Genomic DNA, 21126 nt, shown 5'->3' on the forward strand with positions numbered 1-21126 from the left:
AAAAATGCACCATATCAATCAACCGTAGTGTATCCTGTTCTGTTAAAACCCACAACAGCTATAATAGCAATGTTCTATATTTTAACTAAACACCAAAAACTAAAAACTGCAGAAGCGAGAATGACTGAAGGAGACATAAAGATCCGTAGCTAATTCCCCCTTTGTGAGATAAACACGTATCCACAATGGTCATTCAGGCCTCAACAGAGAGGACAGTAGCCCCTTTGGCAGGCATGTAATGCAGTCTCCTGTACAAGTTTTCACATGATGGTCCATTGAGATCTCAAACAGAATGGCCTCACGAATCTGCACAATTTCAATGAGAACAGCCAATGCTATGTCACAGCGACATTTCTTTGGGCCTTAGCTCACTTCGCTGATGTCAGCGCTGCGAATCCAAGCTGTGTAGCAGCTGTCGGGCCAGGAAAGCGGGTCGAAGTGTGAGAGAGGGTGAACGGGTGTAGGAACGATGATGTTATAAGACAGGCATGCTAGCATAACCATAGCAAAGTTTTACTAGCATCTGGCCGATGAACACAGGGAAGGAAGCCATAAGGAAGGAACAGGCAATTCATAGCTGTTTCCATTGTACTAAGAAATGTACATCCATTCGAGGAAAAAGCTTCTAAAACACTCCCCAAACATCCTCAGCCTTTCCAGACACAGCGATGCCTTCACATTGATTACGTGGCCCGAGATGCGGCCAAATTCAGGTCAAGTGTGTTTAAAAATGAGCAACAGAGGAACTCACACTGCAGAAAATGATTTCTTGGCAAGTCAAATGATCTTAGATCTAGTGGATACATTGAATATTATTCATGTTGACATTGCTCTAAGCTTATGATAAGATTATTTACACAAACACATACTTTCTAAACTGCTTATTCTCCTGGGTCATGGGGGGGGGCTGGAGCAGGATATACTCTGGACAGGTCACCACGTTATTGCACAGTAGAATAAGTTTATTTTACTTTAAGTTTAAACTTTTAGATTTTATGTGTTATTTTGAGTATTTTTAAAGTAAATTTACCTCACTACATTGGTAGATAATTATGCTTATTTTATGAAAACAACAAAATTTAATTATTTAACTATGTGCTGGGGTTTAGGTGCTTGAAACAACAAAATTATCTGCCAATATAAGGAGAAGATTTTATGAGTATAAAACATGAATAACATTTCAATATCCATACAATCGCAAATCGCAATATTCATACAACCACCTCAAAATGAAAAATATTAGATATTTAGACTAGATTACAGATGATTTCTCTTGTTTCTTTTGGTGGGTTACTTTATTAATTCCGGGACATTCACTAGCAGAAATGGACAAACTCATTATTTTTGGTAAAATCCTTATAAATATTGATCAACACTACATATTAAGCCTGTATTTTCCTGCTAATCTTACCAAAAAGCAATAGAACAAAAAACAGCATTTATTAAGAACAGAGGCATGTAGTAAAAGCAGCAAAGTCCCTAACAGACCCACCCCTCGTGACAACACTGCAACATTTCCATTAACTTCAATTTCTGCAGTATAAGTAGCAGAACTGCGAATAACATCTGACCCACCAATAGTCCAGTCTATACTAATTTATAAGGGGTTTCTATTCAGAACTGAGCATCTCCCCGAGCAGGGGCAGAGAGCTCCAGTCCTAGAGGGCTGGATTACTGCACATTTGGCTCATTTTCCTGCTCAGAACAGAGATGTTCATGAGTCGCTTCATGGAAGTCAAGTCTCAGGGATGTAAGTCTGAGTCAAATTTCAAGTCTCTGAGGTGTGAGCCCAAGTCAAGTCTCAAAAAACCTGGAGAATTTTGGTTAAACCTTGTTATAAGCTGCAGGCCCTGCACTGTGCAAAAGTAAACATTGAATTATAAGCTGCAATTATATTTTATTGTATTGCACTGTGTATTGTAGTATATTGCATTGTATTTTATTGTATTGCATTGTATTGAATGGCACAGAGTTCTGAGTTTAACTCTGTTCCTTTTTCTCTCGGTATCTACAGTGACTTTGTTTCTAGCAGTATCTGAGCTCAGGACTGTCTTTTCTCTAACCTATTGGTAACTAGCAAAGATACTTTCTCTAGATAGATAAAGCACTTCTTCTAAGTTGCTCTGGATAAGAGCGTCTGCTAAATGCTGTAAATGTAAATGTAAACACCATTAGGAACATGTTAATTTCACACAGATTCAAATAATAAGCCTTTCATTAGAGAAAAAACTGCTGAACACAGAAAATGCTGTATTTTATGGTTTAAAAAGAAAAAAACTTCAAATGGTCGGTTGTCTGTAGTTTGAGCACCAATTGTGCTAGCTAGCTAGCGCAACAGCTAACAGCTGGAGTGAGTAAGATTTAAAGGAATATAATCTGTAGCCTACTAAAACCTCCATTAGATTAGCTCTGAACTTCTGCTAAATTAGCTATTGCACTAGCATTCTTGCTAGCCAAATCAGCAACTGTTTGAAGTTTTGCCTCTTTCATATGAACACAGAATTTACTATATGTAGTATTTCATTTTATCCACCAGACTGAAGGTTTTCCGCAACGTAAGCCTCATTTTTAGCCATGTAGAACCTGATGCCACTGCAAGCTACAGGAGAACAGCACTGCAGCAATGGCTGCAGCAAAACTGACAGACAATGTCCCACACAAAATTGGAAACAAAAGGTTTTCTATATTTACCAAATTAACGTTGGTGGTTTGAATTTAAGAATTTTTTCACATTCTCAAGTGTGAGTGAAGCCTGCGTCGTGAATCTCCCTCTCAGGCTCAAGTGTACCTCATCTCTTACGGTAATTAGCAGTTTAGCAGTGCTGTCAGAGCAGGAAAATTAGCAAACATTGCTGGAGACCAGCCCTCAGTTCCCTATCCCTGCATTCAAGTCCATATGATTTCACCAAGATTCCTTGGAGACCTTGGACCTTGAAGCAACGTGTGATGAAACCGAAAGTTGTTATGCATTCCATTCTAGTTGAATGTTGGCCAAAGATAACAAAAATCCACTAAATGGAACCCAAGGTACTTTTATGCACCGCAGTGATAACTGAGCTTCTTCCCTGAACTGTGCCTCTGCGTCCAAACAAACAAAGTCGATACATGTAACACATGTTTTTGTTTGGAGTTAGCTTTTGGGGGAATTCTCATCAGGGCGCTTTATTTTTTTTTTTCAGCCACAATATGACAGTCCGCTTTGCCTCAATCTGGCAACCCGTAATTGTGGAGTGCTGAGTAGAGAGGCAGTGGAGGATGAATGTCATAGTTTTGGCTCTTCTCATCGCAGGCCACATGGTCCACATTAGTGGGGTATGCTAACTGCTAGTGGGGGGATTCCTGCCTTATCGGCCCACTGGGACTAGAATGTGTGCTAGCGTTACATTGCACTTCCTGTCCAAGTCACCAATGGTCAGATCAGATATGCAAGAGAAGAACTTGCATATCTGAAGAACCCTCTCAGAATGAAGATGTTGCATCTGTTATGTTATAGTTGTTGCACTGTTCAGTTTTTAGCCAGGGAACAGTTTTAGGGGTTTTGCTTAAAGGGGCCTTCCTGCCCAAACTAGCATTTAATATATTATTTGCCACAGCATCCCCAGCCTAACTGGTCTGATGGATTATCCTTTTTGAGTGGGCTTCCATCAATGATTTTCTCACTACAATACCCAGCATGCATTACACAAATAAATCATACAACCTATGTGATAAAAGAAATCCATAATAATGAAATGTTAGCCATTTAGCTTCTTTTGGTTTTAGCCAAATAGCAGGGACATCTGCCCCAGAGCAGTTGTAGGCTCCTCCCACCTTCAAGATACATCATCACAAGAGGACTTTCCTAGTCTTTAATACAGAAAATCTCACTGTAGCAACAAATCTGGCACTGCTGTAGCAGAGGGTTAGGCACGTTTACAGTGATGAAGCAAGGGTTCCATTTTTTCATTTTGGCTGGGGTGCCCCTTTAAAGATTGAGAAATCTTTGACGGATAACTGGACTGATAGGATGCTGGAAAATGCTACAGTGAAACAAGATAAATTAACCCTTATTTAACATATCATAGACAACTCACACAGTGATTTTATAGATCTGGAGATGTGAATGATATATTTCAAGCCTTAATATAACTTTACTGCAAAAAAAGAATTTGATTTTCCATAATATGGGCCCTGCCCTGCGATGGACTGGCACCATTAAATGGTTACGCTACAAGCCAGACACAAATCTTTTATGCTTCAACACTGTATAAACTCATATGTTCTTCTTTTCTCTCTTTGCTTTTCTCTCTCTTCATCTCCCAGATGTGCATAAGCCATAGCTGCTCAAACATTGTGCAAAAAAAGGTTTCTAGCCAAAAACTACATGGCTAACGTGGTTGTGTGTTCAGTGTTCAGCTTACACTAACTTTACCCTTCACACTCCCATTGCAATGAGAGTGAAAGAGAGAACAAGAGTGAAGAGAGAGAGAGAGAGAGAGAGAGAGAGAGAGGCGTATGCTTTAGTGCTCAGGAATGCAGGAAAACAGAATCATGTGAAAAGCAGGATGCTCACTGGAATTCTGGGGGCTTTTCCCCCCCCTGCTCCCAAAACAGATTGTGGTCTCGGGCAAAAGAAGGAGTCAGAAAAACGCTTTCCATGTTCTATTTTGTGTCAACTATTTTTTTCCTTCTTTTACTGAAATATTTGAAGTACTTCCTGGACTGAGTGGGGTGGCGAGTAAAAAGAGAGGTTTGGAGGTTAAAGTCGGGGCCTGTTTAAGCTCCGCTGCCCATCAGGAATAACAGGCCAGGCTGCTCCGGGGCACTTAAGAGTGCTCGCTCTCCCCTCTGCTCTGCCATCTTACGGCCCTTTTAATAGTCAGCCATCATAAACAACATCACACCCCTGTAAACAGTGCACTTACAGCACTTTAGATCGTCCTCTGAATGGAGAGAGTGACTGAAAACAGAGGTGGCAAATACACTACTGATGTGCCATCCCTGCACATCAAAATAAGAGTCTGATTTATAGTGTTATTGGTGCATTTTTTAAGCGTATCATTTGCTCCTCAGTCCATAAATGAAAATTAAGCTGCACTCCAAATTCACTGTTTTTATGATGTCACAGAGACCAACACATTGACATACATCCACTCATTCAGCTCAGTAGATTCACTTCTGACATATTCCTACTGAATTAATAGTGTTTTAGTGTACAGTGCTTTTTGATTAAGCACAATATAGGGGGACCAATCAAAACAGAGGTTAATCACATACAGTCTTATGCAAAAGTTTGGGCACTCTTGGTCAAATGACATGTTTATTTTCTTATGAAAATAAGTGAAAATAAGTACACATCCAGATCTGCACATTCAAGGCACAATTATTGCTTTACAAATTTAATGTATTAGAAATAAAACATGAAACATGGCCTGTGTGGAAGTTACGACACATTTTATATTTTATTTCTAATTTTATTTTATATTTTATATCTTGTCTGTGATAAACTCAGCCAATAAGCCGAAATTGTGCACAAAATTTAAGGTTGTTCCATGTAGAGGCAAAAGATATTGTCATTTAGAAAATCAACAAAACATGTCATTTGACCAGGAGTGTTCAAAATTTCCACACAATGGTGTATCAGCCTTAAAGGCAGAGTAAAAAAAACAGCTTGTTTAATTCTAAAGGACGAAAATGTGGGAAAATACCATTTAAAAAATTATTTTAATTTTTTTTTTTTTTTTTTTTTGGCACATAAAACCATGTAAATGCCAAAAGTGGACATAAAAAGTAGACATAATATATAACAGACAAGAAAAACGTAGCATATGAGCCCTTAAATATGATCTTACTCTAATATGCTGGAATATAACCAAAATGTTACCATGCTGATATATGAAAGCCCCAGTGCCCCAGAGCACTACTCCCGAAAGCAATATTACTACCAACATGGCATCACTGAAAAATGTCCAGACTAATTACAGTTCCCTCTAAGGCAGCAGCAAAAAAGGGGGAGAGGGTGGTGGCGTGGTTATGGGCCTATAGAAATAGATCAATACCTTCCATCCTTGCGTGTTTAGCTCTTTACTCTGCTTTATATAGTGACTGCACAAAGAATTCACTTATTAAATAATGCAACATAAGGCCAAACCTGAACATTGATTTTCTGTGCCTCAAGCCATTTAAGCTACATGATGCACAAAAGCAAGTGTAATATTACAGCATTAATATTAAAATGGGTGCCTTGTGAGGAACACTAGGTAGGCTTATTTATCAAAAGATTCTTGAGGGAGGGAGAATAAAGGGAATAAATTACGATGCAGGTGAAAAAGTACTAATGTGCCCACAGTAAACTAGCAATGACCTCCTAACTGTCCATTGTGCACTATGTGATCTAGATGACTGATGACCACTACTATTACAACATCCATACACATTATTATTTAGTCAGAATCCACTCGTCTAAGGGATATTTTGCCTATACAAAAAAGTCCATGTTTTCCTGAAGAGCAGAGCTGTAATATGTGGATCGTATTGCATTTTGCTAATGCTATCAAAATTGCATACTGTGATTAAGATATGACAGTTGCAGTATGTTAGGAAACACATTAGGGAGCCCTTGATGTTATGTGATTAAATAATTACCTGCATTATTTTGATTAAAATAATTTAACAGAAACCATTAATCATTGGAATGGTGTGAGATTTGGTTAGGCTGCTCAGTCATTAGGATGCCCAGTACAATTTGTGAGCTAATTCGCAAATCCAAAAGTCCAATCTTTTCATTACAATCTATGCTGTGCAATTCTATTGAACGGTATGTTCAATCTTCCCCAAAACCCTTAGCTGTAATAGTATTGTATGGAGTACCTCAAGGTTCCATTCTAAGCCCTTCAGAGACTGCGCCTCACCTGCTAAGGCCTTGATGCGTGAGCGCTCAAAGAGGCGGGCGGAGCTGTTCTCATTGTCCCAGTCCTCATCCCAGCGGTTGTTGACAGTATCCTGGTACTGCTGCTGGATGTCCATGTGGTCATATTCTGCGGCTACTGTCGTCATCCTGACCTCTCGCCTTTCACCTTTTCACCGATCACACTTCCTCATGGGCGGCTTCCTCTGAAGCCCTGCATAGGAGAAGGGAGCAAATGTCAGACATATATATTTATATATATATAAAGCGTGGGTGTCACAAAATAACAGCTTTGAAAAAAACCACAAAGCCGGAATGAAATCCAAACAGCTTAGGCCTGTGAGTAAAAAGCTGTGAATGCTGTTTTGGTTTGCATGGCAATGACTCTTCGCTGCTGTATTACACAATAATTTGTTTGTTTTCCTTATTGCAACAGAAAACTGCTGGGTGGGGAAACAGGGTGTAATATGAGGATTCATGACCCATCAATGGTTACCCCCTTATGAGACTGAACCACAAAGTTAAAACTGAACCACAAGTTGGAACCCTTCAAATGTTGAGGAGATACATTGCCCCCTCCTGGTCAAGTCTCAGAACTGCTCTGTATGACCTCAAACCATCCATAACCAGAAAGTGTGGACAAGTACACTTATTGGAGTTCTTCAGTAGTAATTCATAACAGTGACAGCATGGGGAGGCTTCTGGCAGAGCTGGCTGACCATAACATCTCCTGCCAAGGTTTTCTCTGTGTTTGCTGTGTGCAGACTTGCTCCCCTTAATTGAAATCAGCACTCTGCCCTCAAATGCATGAGTGCATCTCAGCTTGACAAGCTCAGCGAATACCTCTTATGTGTATGTGCGCGTGTAAAATCCTATTGTCAGCACTGAGCCTGCAGAGAGTCAGAAACCTATGAACTAGGGCCTAGTACCAGGCATGTGTGAGGCCTAGCTGCAGAGGTGCCAGACACAATAAAATAAACAAAATAGAAGCTGCTTTTTCACAGTAAGAACATAAGGCTTCTCTCAATGCCTGGTTTGTGGAACTCTTGGGTTCAAACTCCATTTAAAATGGTGTTCATTTTTCTAATTGCTACCATAAGGCCTGTGCAAAATAAAGAATGTACTTCAGTCCTGTGGGATTTTTCCCCCCAGTTTCTTTCTAGGCATACCACCCACACACACACACACACACACACACACACACACACACAAAGAGATTTGTCCTAGCTGGTCTATCTAGCTACACAACTGAAAACTTTATTGAAATTCTGCTGCAGATTGCGCTTAACTACTGCAATTAGGTGGAACATGTCTCTTGCTGAGACCTTACTCCCTCCATTTCCATACCACATCAGCCTCTTTGTGTAGGAGTGAGAGCGAACGCTGTGGCTCTGAGACTCCTGGTGGTGGAGCTGGCTAAATATAACCCGGCCGCTGGGCCAGGCTCTTTACATGCGTAGGCCGCAGGAGCTGGAGTTAGAGTGGGTGCCGACACAGAAGCACAGAATAAAATAAACACACGGATGGCACGAGAGTCCAAAGGACGGATTTATACAGATTTTTTTGGCAGTGGCACATCCTAAAAAAGACCATACATGCATGCACCACTTAAATGCACTCAATCAGCTTATATGTAATAACTTAATCGCACTGACTGGCAAAAAGCCTCTGAAAACATTGAATGCTTGATGGTCAGACTGGAGACTGGAGATGGGTGGGCAAATACCAAAATACACTGATATCAATAGATCTGGCTAGAGGTGGCCAATATGGCAAAAATGTTATATCGCAATACTTTAAGATACTAACATGGTATGGTATTTCATTTTTTAAGACATCTGAGAAGTTGGAACAGACAAAGTTTAAAAACACTTTATATACAGCATTTTACATACTGCACAACATTAAATCCAATCCAACAGGACTCAAACATGCAGGTGGAAAGTGTTTTTTTAGTACTGACGATATCCACAGTATGCTCAGGAAAGCATAGTGTGACATAAGCCTGGGCAATATGACGATATTTTATCATTATTGTGATCAATCACGTCACAATATGCTTTCCTGAGCATATTGTGTATAGCAGCAGTACTTAAAGAACACTGATTCTAGAATGTGATGTATTACACAGCCCTGCATCTGACATTTACACTATTAGTCCTCATATAAATACAAATAAATATCCAGTGTGTTCTTGAGCATCAATTTCAATACTTATCTTCTGTAAGGGACAGACAATGATATTTGAATCAAACAGGAAAATAATCATCAATAGACCTATAGAGTTGACCAATAACTCAAACTGATGTTTGAATTTGCATAAAACTGGCTTCAGTTTAGGCAACACTTGGCTACCAGTCTGCATTATATACATTTTACTGATTCATAATCCTCTACAAATAAATCAAATTTTTATGATGCTAATCCAGTTTGGAAATGCATATATATATATATATATATATATATATATACATCCATTTTCCAAGCCACTTCTCCATCAGGGCAGGGGGGTGCTGGAGCCTATCCCATCAGGCAGAAGGCAGGATACACCCTGGACAGATCACCAGTCCATCACAGGGCAGAGAGACAGACACAGACAGTCACTCACACACTCACACCTAGCATACCCAATTGGCCTGGCCCCATGTCTTTGGACTGTGGGAGAAAACCGGAGGAAACCCACACAGACACAGGGAGAACATGCAAACTCCACACAGAGAGAACCCCGGGCACCCGGCCAGGGGAATCGAACCCAGGCCCTCCTCGCTGTGAGGCGACAGCACTACCCACCACGCCACCGTGCCTCCCTATATATATATAAACTCTAGATTTAAGCATCAGCCCAGAACTGCCATTAGGGATGAGTGATAATTTTGGAATCATATCAGTATCAGCAGATAACTGTATTCTGTATTCGATTTTGTGATGTTCAGATTTGACCAGTGTTTTCAATATTTGATGACATATTTGCGGTACAACACTACACCACTGTGCTGAAATGTATTTTATTTGTTTTACTGCATTTGTAACCTGCAGAAATAATGTTTTATTTCTCTGTAATGCTAATCCAGGTGGATTTGGTCCTAATTTTCACACTTCATAAATGTATTGGCACTTGTGTCAACATCAGTGTCAGGCATGTGCATGGAAAATATCAGATACTGGCAGTTGACCAAAATTTATATGTCATTGCTTAAGTCCAAAATCAGGACATCCCTGTTGTCTATTAAATAGAATATGTATTTGATGCTGGATATGTGGGATTAAAATTTATTGTAGCAACTAACTGAATAGGACAGGAACTGCTTTTTCATCCTTCTGCTCCTTATATACATATAATAGTCACACGAGTGCTACTGGCATTTTATAGTTATTTCATTCCAATCAGACAATGCCAACAGTATTACTATTACTATAATAATACAAGTCCCCTTTTCACGTGCATAAGACACCAGTGTCAGGACAGTGCTAGCCTTCACATTCCTTGGCATCAAAATAAATGGTGCTGGCCATCCCTATCGAAGACGCACGCCATACTCTAAAGCCCAGATACCAGACAAGTCTGTCCCATAGCCAAAACCCTCTGCGTTACTGATTTTCCATTGGCTTCCAGATGCACTGCATTCCTACATATTGATTAAGCTGTAGCTGTAATCTGTATTTTCCCAAACAAGACTCCTACCACACTTCATCTTAAGGTCAACAGTTATTTGTTTATACAACAGCAAAGGCGTCCTGCGAAGCCTGAGCACTCGAAGAGCTACAAGAGCATTTCTACTGCAGTCGCTGATTATCATCAGAATGTCACATCGCCAGAATGTGAGAATCTGAGAAGGCCTTTTACAGTAATGGTGGGTTATCTGAGAGAGCCTTTAGGCTGCTGGTAATGTGTCTCCATTAGCCAGTCTCCTGTTACAGGCTGTCGATTGAGACTAGCATCATTCTGCATGTGCAAGTGGAGCTATAAGTACAGTTGAATGTGGCTAAATTCAAGCTTCTTTCTTCTCCTCTAACTGTATGGTCCAGTGCTAGTTACAGAAGAGAGCAGCTTGTCTGTCTGCCTTTTAAAAACATTCCTATCATAACAGATGTCATAACTTGTAATTCCATTTTTCCTTTTATTAAACTATTTTGTTATATCATTTTAAAATAACAGCTGCCCTTTCCATCAACTTTCATGATGAATGGACTATCACCTCTAACAGAGCAGGCATCAGATTTTAATGAGTTACAGATGGCCAAAAAGAGTAAAATAAAAAAGAAGCTGGTCTCTTGGGGTCTAGCATGAAGACAACCTGGCATCCCCTTGCCTCTTCATGCTGTATTGCAACGCACGGCCTAGTCCTTGCTACAAGCCAAGAAGCTCCACAGCTTTTTCGACAAATGGCGACAGCATAAGACATTTGCAATATTTAATACTGAAATTCCTGCAGCCTCTGACGATCATAGATAAGCTCAAGTGAGAATGTTCAGACTGCAGGCAAGTCGGGTTTGTTTCTCAAATTTCAGGATATATTGGAGGCCATATGCAGGGCAGATGGAGGTCTGTCATCTCACCCTCCAAGCTCATCAAAATTCTCTGGTATAAGCATAAATCTTTGTCACTCTTCTTAAATCCCAGCACTTTCATCACTCTGGATCTGACGTCGTTGTTGTTTGTGGCATTGCGAGTGACAAAAGACACTTTGAACTCAAATTTGAGCTGCCAGAGCGTAAAGACTGAGGCGCATCTGTAAAAATCCAACTGGTTTGGATCTGATTTTTTAAGAAAAAAAGGGATTTTGTGTCATTTTTTTGCAGTCCAGACTATCTAAAATCAACCTGGATACAATCCGAATATCCTGAAAATCGGATTTGGCAAGCAGTCTGAGCAAGGCCTAAGAGATGCACGTATGACACAAATGAGTTTTCACGTCATCGAATCTGGACATTAAAAAATTGAATTCAGTTCTGGTGCCACTCAAGGTGGCTGCCAGTTCCAGTAGCTCTGTGTGTGGTCTTCTGTTTTTGTAAAAAAGTAAAAGTGTCTTTTTACCTACTTTTCTTTCTTTTGTGGATATCGAGGCCTGAATAAAGTTGTTGTAAATATGCAAATAGATGTAATTTTTATTTCTACTCTCCCTTATTTTATGTCTATTTTTATTTCTATTTTTTATTTTTGCCAAAAATGTGTATGTTTATGTGCAATTATATGTCTTGCTACAGTATCACTGCAACTTCCCTTTGAGATCACTGATGATCCATCTATCTGTCTATCTGTCTGTCTGCCTATCTACCTGTCTGTCTATCTATTTGTCTGTCTGTCTAGCTAGCTAGCTACCTTTTTTAGCCAATCTATTAAAATGTGTGTTGAATGTCAGAGTGTGAAATCGAGTCTAAAGCTTTGGAATCGACTCTCGATTCCCAAATGCCAGGAATCAAAGAATCAGCCTTTACTGGGATCAATTGTTTGCATTAGTTATGGGGTAAAAACGCCACCTATTGTACAGAAGAAGCAATTACACAAAGTTTAAGGGTTTTTTTATCTTATTGAAAATACATAAATCAGGCATCATCAGCAATGTTTCATTATTTGATCATCCAGGTCTAACTGGACCACACTTAGAGGTGGCTTGGGCAGGAGGCACTATAGCACACGAGAACGGAGGGAGAGAGAAAAGAAGGGGATTCATCCTTTGAGCCATCATCACTTCATCACTGTACCTCAACCTTCTGCATCTTTTCTCAAATCACCCTCATCACCATCATCATCATCATTCGTCCCTCTGCTTCTCGTTCTCCCTCTCTTAAAGGCCATTACGAGCGCTTCCTCTGTCCACTCCTCTTCCACTGATTCCATTAGCTGGTAAACAAGGCAAGATACAAAGCCTTTTTGCCGGGTCACTATGGAGACAGGTCAATATGCACCCAGCCGAGCAGTGCTGCGGCCAGGGTTTTGGAGATTAAACGCCACTTTACATCTGAAATCCTTAACAAAACAATCCTCATATGGGTTTGACCATAACCCCTTTTTGGCATCTTCTGCAGATTACAAGTCATTCGGTCTTAATTCCAGCTCCAGCCTGGGTGAAATGGTGTGCTCTGTGGAGAGAGAGAGAGAGAGAGAGAGAGAGAGAGAGAGAGGCTCCTCACTGATCAGATTAAGGAGTCACGACTCCTCGACTATGTTTGATGTGCTTATTCTGTTAGGATGGTTCCACCTTAAAATAGCCTTAAAATCCCTGCCTCTAATCTCCTGCTCGTCTATAAGCTCTTTTAAAGATAGAAAAGAACTTTTATCTGTATTTGCAAACAAACTAGAAATGGATCTGATATAAATATAAACTATAAACTACAGACTGAAAAGATGGACAGTGGAACTGCAGTCCATTTGGCTGCGACTGATCGATCTGTTTGTCTTAACATTGCTGCTCAGCAAAGTTCCTGTAGTGGACAGTTAACTGAGAGAGCATTAGCCTTCAGCCTGCTGATATGACCAATCGATGCACGGAGAAAAGTGGAAGGAGGGCCATCAGATCAGCAGATGAGTGACCGATCATCATTACTCTGTTTACGGTCAGTAAGTGGAGCTACAGAGAAGTGATGCTCTCTCCTCATTCCTTCTCTTCCGCTGTTTTCTTTTTTCTCTTTCTACTCACGAACTTTCCGGCTCTGGTTCAATCTCTCTCCTTTGTGAACTTCTCTTTCTCTTTTCATTGACCTTTCTTTTTTCTTTCCTCCTCCTTTCTCTGTCTCCCTTTTTGTGCCTTTCTTTATACTTTCTGACTCCGTCTTTCCTTGTTTCCTTCTTCCTTTTCTGTTTTCTTTCTGTCTTTTCTTCTCCTTTCTTTTTCCGTCTCTTCCTTTTTGCTTTCTCTCTTCTTTCTTTCTCTTTTCTCTATTTCTTTTTTCTTTTTGCTGTGCCTCATTTTCTTTCTTTCTTCATCTCACTCTGCTTCATTCTTTACTTTTTTTGTACTATCTTTCTTTCTTCTTTCTCTCACCCTCTCACTCCTTTATTCTTTGCTTTCTTCTTTCTGTTTCTCTTCCTTTTTTGCTTGTTCTCTTGCTTTCTTTCTCTCTCTGTCCTTTTCTTTTTCTCTTTTTACTGTCTCTTATTGTCTTTCTCTTTTCTCTTTCTGTCCTTTTCTTTCTTTTTCTTTTTGCTCTCTCATTTTTGTTCTTTCTTCCTTTTTTCTTTCTCCTCTCACTCCTTCATTCTTTACTTTCTTCGTACTATCTCTCTTTCTTTCTGTTTGTACTTTCTTTTCTCTCTTCTTTTTTTCTCGCTTTTTTGTTTCTCGTCTTTCGTTCTTTCTTTTTCAGTCCTTCTCTTCACCTTTCTCCCTCTATCGTTTTTCTTTTCTCTTTTCGTTGTCTCTCATTTTCTTTCTTTCTTGCTCCCTTCTCTCTCTCTCTCTCTCTCTCTCTCTCTTTCCCTCTCTTCTGCAGGAAATGAAAGCTGGATAACACTACAGCTCCAACAAATGTCCTCCTCTACTTTCTCTCTATTTTTTCTCTCTGTGAAGGAAAACAACTCTAAAGCCTGTGGGAGCAGAGAGGGTGATTATTATGAAAGAGGAAACTGGAGCCTCCAATCTCTGTAAACTTGGCTCGGTGCACGGACCCCTGCTTAGCTTAGACAGAGATGGTGTGATCACAGCCAGAGGACGCAGCGGGCCAACTCCTCTGAGCCCCCTGCGAAGACTCCAGCTCAGAACCAGCTATGATTGATCAGGTCTCAGGCACACACTGACATTATATTGTTTCAGGCTTACCGTGGTCGGATAAATAAAAACGGTCACTCTGAACAGAAAATCACAAAGGAGAGCTGCGGTTTGCCTCTGAGATTTACAGCGGCTGTGGTTTGTCTCATTTCCAGAAGATGTTTGGCTCTTCCCCGAAAGGGGGCGCTGTTGTGCGGCTATACTTCATACAACAACACTTGGAAAAGCCATTAAACATTTGGAGCTGATGATGATTAGCTGTATCTTGGACGTTACACGAGTATCATCCTGAGTATTTACTGGACGAATGGAGAAGTGAAAATGAAGGGTCAAACTTCCCTGAAGGGTGTTGAGCCTGAGGAGCTCAGCTAAAGGCTCCACCCATCTTTCTGCAGCTGTTTAAATGATAACGCAACACGTCTCTCACAGTCCAGCGAACACTGAACTCCACAGAACAGCTGCTGGTTCCACCCTGCTGCTCCTTCACACCCCCACACACACATCACACTGATATCTCACGCCAGCACAAAGAACACTTAGCTCTGAGAACGGGTGGCTGTCTTTTAGCTCACAGTTCAGTTCAGTTCAAAGTTATCCAGACCAGCAGGAAACCATCAGGACTTTCTAGGCCTTCAGAGAAGATGATTGTGAATTTTTCATTCAGTATGATCTTGCTTTTATTCCAATTCTGGAAGTGTTACAGTGCTACTCTTGTTTCATTGTTAAGTTTTACTCTATAAACATCCAGCGGGAAACTGGCCAATCAGTAACTATTTTACTCCATGGTGTCTAGGTAGATAAAACTAAGCGAGCCTTCCTATTGGATAGGACTTCAAGTGCTGAAGAGAAGGCCTAATGTGTTAGATTAACCACTGGTATAATTACGAAGTAACAAAGGAATCAACCAATCAGGGACCAGACTGGACCAGCTTGGTGAGGGAAAAAGGTCACAGTAGGTCCTCTGAAAGTCCCACACTGTGAATACGAGCAGAACGTAAAATGTATGGACAGTGCTACAAGAGCTTTTAAACAATGTCCACTCACTGTCCACTCTACTACACATATGTACCTTTTTGGTTCACCGTATAGATGTAAAGTCAGAGACGATAGCTCGTCTGCTGCTGCACAGTTTGTGTTGGTCATCCTCTAATCCTTCATCAGTGGTCACAGGACGCTGCTCACAGGACGCTGTTGGCTGGATATTTTTGGTTGGTGGACTATTCTCAGTCCAGCAGTGACACTGAGGTGTTTTAACACTCCAGCAGCACTAACACACCACCACCACATCAGTGTTACTGCAGTGCTGAGAATGACCCACCACTCAAATAGTATCTGCTCTGTGAGGGTCCATGGGGGTCCTGACCACTGAAGAACAGTGTAAAAGGGGCTAACAAAGGATGCAGAGAAACAGATGGACTACAGTCTGTAACGATAGAACTACAAATATTTTATTTTATTTAATAACCAAAGTAAATCTGAAATATTACTTTTTATAAACCTACAAACAAAACTGGATAATACATAGATAAACATATATTAATATTGCCTTCTAGCTCTAGCCCCGTGGGCCTGGCAAACACAGTCCTGAATGTTATTTCATGTATTAACTTCTACAGGGCTGAAGGCTGCCTACATGCCATGAATTTTCAGTTCCACCTTAAATGGAGCAGAAGTTATATTCAGTTAAACTGAAAGCAACTGCTGCACCAGTTAAGGTGGAACCGGAAAGTCATTTGTGTGCATCATGTTCTGTTTGTACACTGCGCTCTGCTTATCTTATCTTCTCTTGTCCTGTCTTGTACCGGTTTAACGGGTCTGACAAAACTCATACCAGAGGAAGAATTTCAAATTTCAAGACACATTCAGTTTAGGATAAACATCATATTTGATTTTTCACCACAGAATCAGGTTTAAAAGACAGTATGTGCAGTTTCTGTACACTGAAATCGCACTTATGCTTCTCTCGACCAACATAAAAAATGGCCAGTTGTAACAGCTTGGGTGCAGATTTGTGGTCACACCATGGCACTCCGCATCCATGGCAACCTATTTTCTATTTTCTAGTAGCGCTGTAGTGAAACGGGCTCTGAATTGCGTCTGGCATTGTCTTTTTCTCGCTGTTACATAAAACAGTCTCGTCTGTGAGGCAGCCATGCCGATGTACTGTACATCTACCCATAACCTGGAGTGCATGTTTCCAGCATAGTCAGCAACAACTGCAACATGATTTTCCACCAGCTTTCCACTCTTTCACTGCAGCGGCAGGAAACTTTAAGTGCCTCTGGATTGGAACTTGCACAGTTAGGGAGAAGTATTTACATTTAAAATGCACATACATGCTATACATTATTTATTCTGTATTCCACAACCTACAGTTCTACCTCTAGGTCTGTGCAGTGCTCTGAAGCTTTAAACCACATTCTGCCAGAGCATCTGAGAACATCTGAGATCAGTGTGTGCGCGTGTGTAGGAGGAGGTTGTTGTTCTGGTCAAAACCATCCATACGAGCTAGTTTGACACCTCGCTGCCCTAGTGGTCGAGTGGGATGGAGAATCATCAGGCACACATCCTTCAACCTGGCGAAGCCCTCCACCTCCTGTTGCAACCCACATGCACGCATACACACATACTCTCTCACGTTACCAGACTCAGCCCTGTCTGCACACACCCACACACACATGCTATGCAGAACCCCTCATTGCCGAACGCTCCATAAAAGCCAACTGTTCCCAGGCAGCCAACGCTCTTGACAAAGCAGGCTGAGATATCTCCCTATGCATTCTTACTGCTCAGATATGCCCACTATCTATGGTATGTAGCTTAGCCTGGCGCACACAAACCTAAAATACTACTCCCCCTCGGCCGCAGCAGCTCCTTTCAGTGAGTAAACGGCGTGGCACTTCGGGTGTATCTAATGCTGACCGATGGTGTTGCAGAATGTGTCTGGCCGACTTGACTTTTCCAAAACCAGGGCAACAGCCAGCCTGACCCTAGATCTGTCAGCAGACAGTATGGCTATTGTAGGGTCTGCTCTGCTCACTCAGTGCCGACAAATCCTCAGACAATGCTTCCTGTGCAGTTGCTGGGGTTGCTAAGTAACAAACCCAGCCAGTGTTGGTGGTAAATAAGAGGCACCATCTGGCGCTGCTGCATGTGCCTATGCCACTCCAGGCTTGTGGATTTCAGACCCAGAAAACATGCAGAAAAAATGAGGGATGCCTGCCGGTTGCCCGCAAACTGCTAGCTAAATTGCGTAACATCATTTGCTGCACTTAGGCAGCCCTATTTATAAGGAAAGTACACTCACAGGGAACCAGTTTGATTAAATTATGAATCAGGCAGTAATGTGTAGGCAGTTGTGAAATGCATTAGAGCAGGATTGTATCCCTCAGCCTCATCAGCTTGACATTATTCAGAAATTGACCCAGAGGAAACAAATATTCGGCCATGGAAACCCATTCCATGAAGCTCTCTATGCTGTTCTTGAGCTAATCTGATGGCCACATGAAGTTTGGAGGTCTGTAGTGATTGACTCTGCAGAAAGTTGGTGACCTCTGTGCACGATGCGCCTCAGCTCTGTCATTTTACGTGGCTGAGTTGCTGTCATTCCCAATCGCTTCCACTTTGTTATAATACCACTGACAGTTGACTGTGGAATATTTAGCACTGAGGAAATTTCACGACTGGACTTGTTGCACAGGTGGCATCCTATCACGGTACCATGCTGGAATTCACTGAGCTCCTGAGAGCGACCCATTCTTTCAGTAATGTTTGTAGAAGCAGTCTGCAGGCCTAGGTGCTTGGTTTTATACACCTGTGGCCATGGAAGTGATTGGAACACCTGAATTCAATGATTTGGATGGGTCAGTGAATACTTTTGGAAATATAGTATACTTCTCGACATGGTTTGAAATCCGACTAAGCCGTTTTTTCTGAAATTTGGCTCTGAGATATAACCCTCAGGTTTTCTCACTTTGATCAAAATGTTGTCACGCATATGGAATAACTCTTCTGTGTCTCACCCCAGTCTTAGTTGAATATTAGTTCCATAAGAAAAGTGTAAGATCTTATCATCTTTTAAATGGTGTCATTTTTCTCATTCATCACCAGAATTTCTCACAATGAAAAACTGATATTAATCTTCTCTTGTCTCCTAAGGGGGGCTTTAGGAGAAAGTATTCAGAAATCAGTGATCCTTCACTAATACAATATCGAGATCTGCTTTATTTCTTTGAGACAATCTTACCAAAGACATTTTTCCTCTGGGGACAAATTTATATTGTTTTTATGATTTCATTTGCCAATGTTCTCTCACTATAATACCCAGCATGCATTCCACATATATCTCCCACCAACCATTGGGAATCCCTGACGTGCTCGACCAATCCTGCTAGCCTAGCCAATAAGGCCAAAGGCAAATAAATACACTTTTGTAACTCTTACCATGGCCTTTTTATTATTTATTATTATTGTGTCTTAATGCAATAAATAATGGACAACAGAGACAGGTTTTTTACCCTTTCAGGCAGAGGAAATAAGCAAAACTGTAGTTATGTATCTAGATAGTCATGTTACTTGCTAACCTTGCTAACTTTGGCTTGATGTCCTCCTCATCTGACAAGTCAAATTCTATCATTTGAATGAACCATTGTTGAAGATTTGAAGATAGTTACCACAATTATATAGCCGCAATTACATACTGTCTATCTGGCTTCCTTCTGTAAATCTTACTATGCAGAGATGTTATACCGTGGTTGGACTGCACTTTCATGCAGCCTAATAATCCGTTAATAATCCGACTAATAGCTCAATTGGATCCTGCCTTTCACCCAATGACAGCTGGGATAGGCTCCAGCACCCCCCGCGACCCACAAGGAGAAGCGGCTTAGGCGGGGACAGCTCAATCTGGATAGAATACGTCCATGTAAACACCTCAATCGTAATAAACTGGTCCAACTAAAGCCATATTTTCCATCCTAATGAACGCGGTGGGTAATCCTGTAAATAACCTGTTAAATAGACGAATTATAACCATGTAAACACCTGTATCTGATCACAGTCCCAATCAGAGTTTAAGTACGCTCTGCGCATGTTCGTTGCGATCATAGCGAAAGTTTATACTGTTCAACATGGCGGGAGCAGAAACTGGTCTGCAGAGGAGGTGAAGTTTATGCTCTGATCTTAAAAAGACAGCGGCGGGACGGTCATCCACCACATGGGTCTCAGAGCACGATGTCTTCCTCTCAGCCTTCTTTAATAAGAACATGTGAAGCATATTTTCCTGAGTCTGACGTCATTTTAAAGCAAGTAAAACACAAGCACTGCTCACTGCTGCTCATCTCACTCTGACTGGACTCACGTGATGCTTGTTGTCATGGTAACATTTACTCTAAGTGTTACTCTGCGCATGTGCATAATTTTGATCCAGTTACTTGTTGTGTGCATGTAAATAGAGATTTTCCATCAGACTGTTGAATAGAGTGACCATATAAACATTCTTAATCTATAAACAAAATGTGTTCAATCAGACTGGCAAAAATCCTTGCATGTAAACACACATGCACGTGGCTGGGTTTGTGTCTGATTCTTCTTTTGGGATCATTTTGCATTTTAGGTTAAAGCATTTCATTTACAACAGTTTCGAGGCCAACAGTAAGAGCCAATACTGTAAGTGATTATCACTGTGATTCTGCATTAATAATCTGGGCAATTGCTTTGACATATAATGACAAATTACCAAGATTTAGGCCAAAAACGACAATAAGATTTTTACCAAGATTTTTGCCAAGCATAACAGTTAATGCTGTAATCGGTTATTGGTTGTGGTTCGTCATCAAGTTTGCCATATAATTAAAAATTATAAATACTTTCCACTACTGTTATGCAACTTTTGCTTGCTCCTCTGTTTAAGAGCCAGCATTGCACGGCAAACGCACCATGGCCAACATGTTGAAATGACATAAAGCACAGTCCTTCACTTGACCCCACCAGAGGGACGAACATAGCCCCATGGAGCCTGGTCAGAGAGCAGTGGGAGAGACAGGGCAGGAGGATATGAGGACACAACCCCTCAGATCAGCAGGGAGCAGGACACTCTGGCTGCTCTCCCCACTCTGGTGGTTACTGTGTTCCCACGACTGCCATGCTGGGGCTCTTGAAATTCACTTATGAGGCTGCTGATGAATGGCATGTTTTATGGTGGCCCACAGAGTCAGAACACAGCAGCATTTGGAGAGCTGGCAAAAGATGACAGCATGGCTACATTAAGGGTCAACACAAATGCATTAAAGGAAAACTCAACAATACCATAAAGTGTTAAAAAAAATAACAGCTTAAGTGTAAATTTTAAGCTAAAACAACAGCTTAACCAAAAATATCCATAAAAAATGCACAAATATTGCGAATGCATTACATCAACCACCAATAATGAATTGAACATTTACTGATTTGGATAAAGTTGCTAAAGTCTTTAAACAGTTGGAAGTGGGTACATAAGTGATTTTTAAGTTAGCAAACAATTCTAAAAGCACATTT

At 40.9% G+C, this 21126-nt stretch overlaps 1 protein-coding gene across 2 annotated transcripts in view; it reads right to left on the reverse strand.

The window, feature by feature from the left end:
- Nucleotides 1–21126, reverse strand: part of sptbn1 (spectrin, beta, non-erythrocytic 1) — a 114676-nt gene that overhangs the window by 70529 nt on the left and 23021 nt on the right. The window contains exon 1 of one of the 2 annotated variants that reach the window (XM_017721911.2): nucleotides 6891–7035. In XM_017721911.2, the coding sequence (XP_017577400.1) occupies nucleotides 6891–7035 (145 nt within the window). Of the gene's footprint in view, nucleotides 1–6890; nucleotides 7101–21126 lie in introns of those variants that run through there. The other variant, XM_037545588.1, reaches the window with a different exon arrangement.

Source organism: Pygocentrus nattereri, chromosome 15, assembly GCF_015220715.1.
Source record: "Pygocentrus nattereri isolate fPygNat1 chromosome 15, fPygNat1.pri, whole genome shotgun sequence".
Taxonomy (NCBI): domain Eukaryota; kingdom Metazoa; phylum Chordata; class Actinopteri; order Characiformes; family Serrasalmidae; genus Pygocentrus; species Pygocentrus nattereri.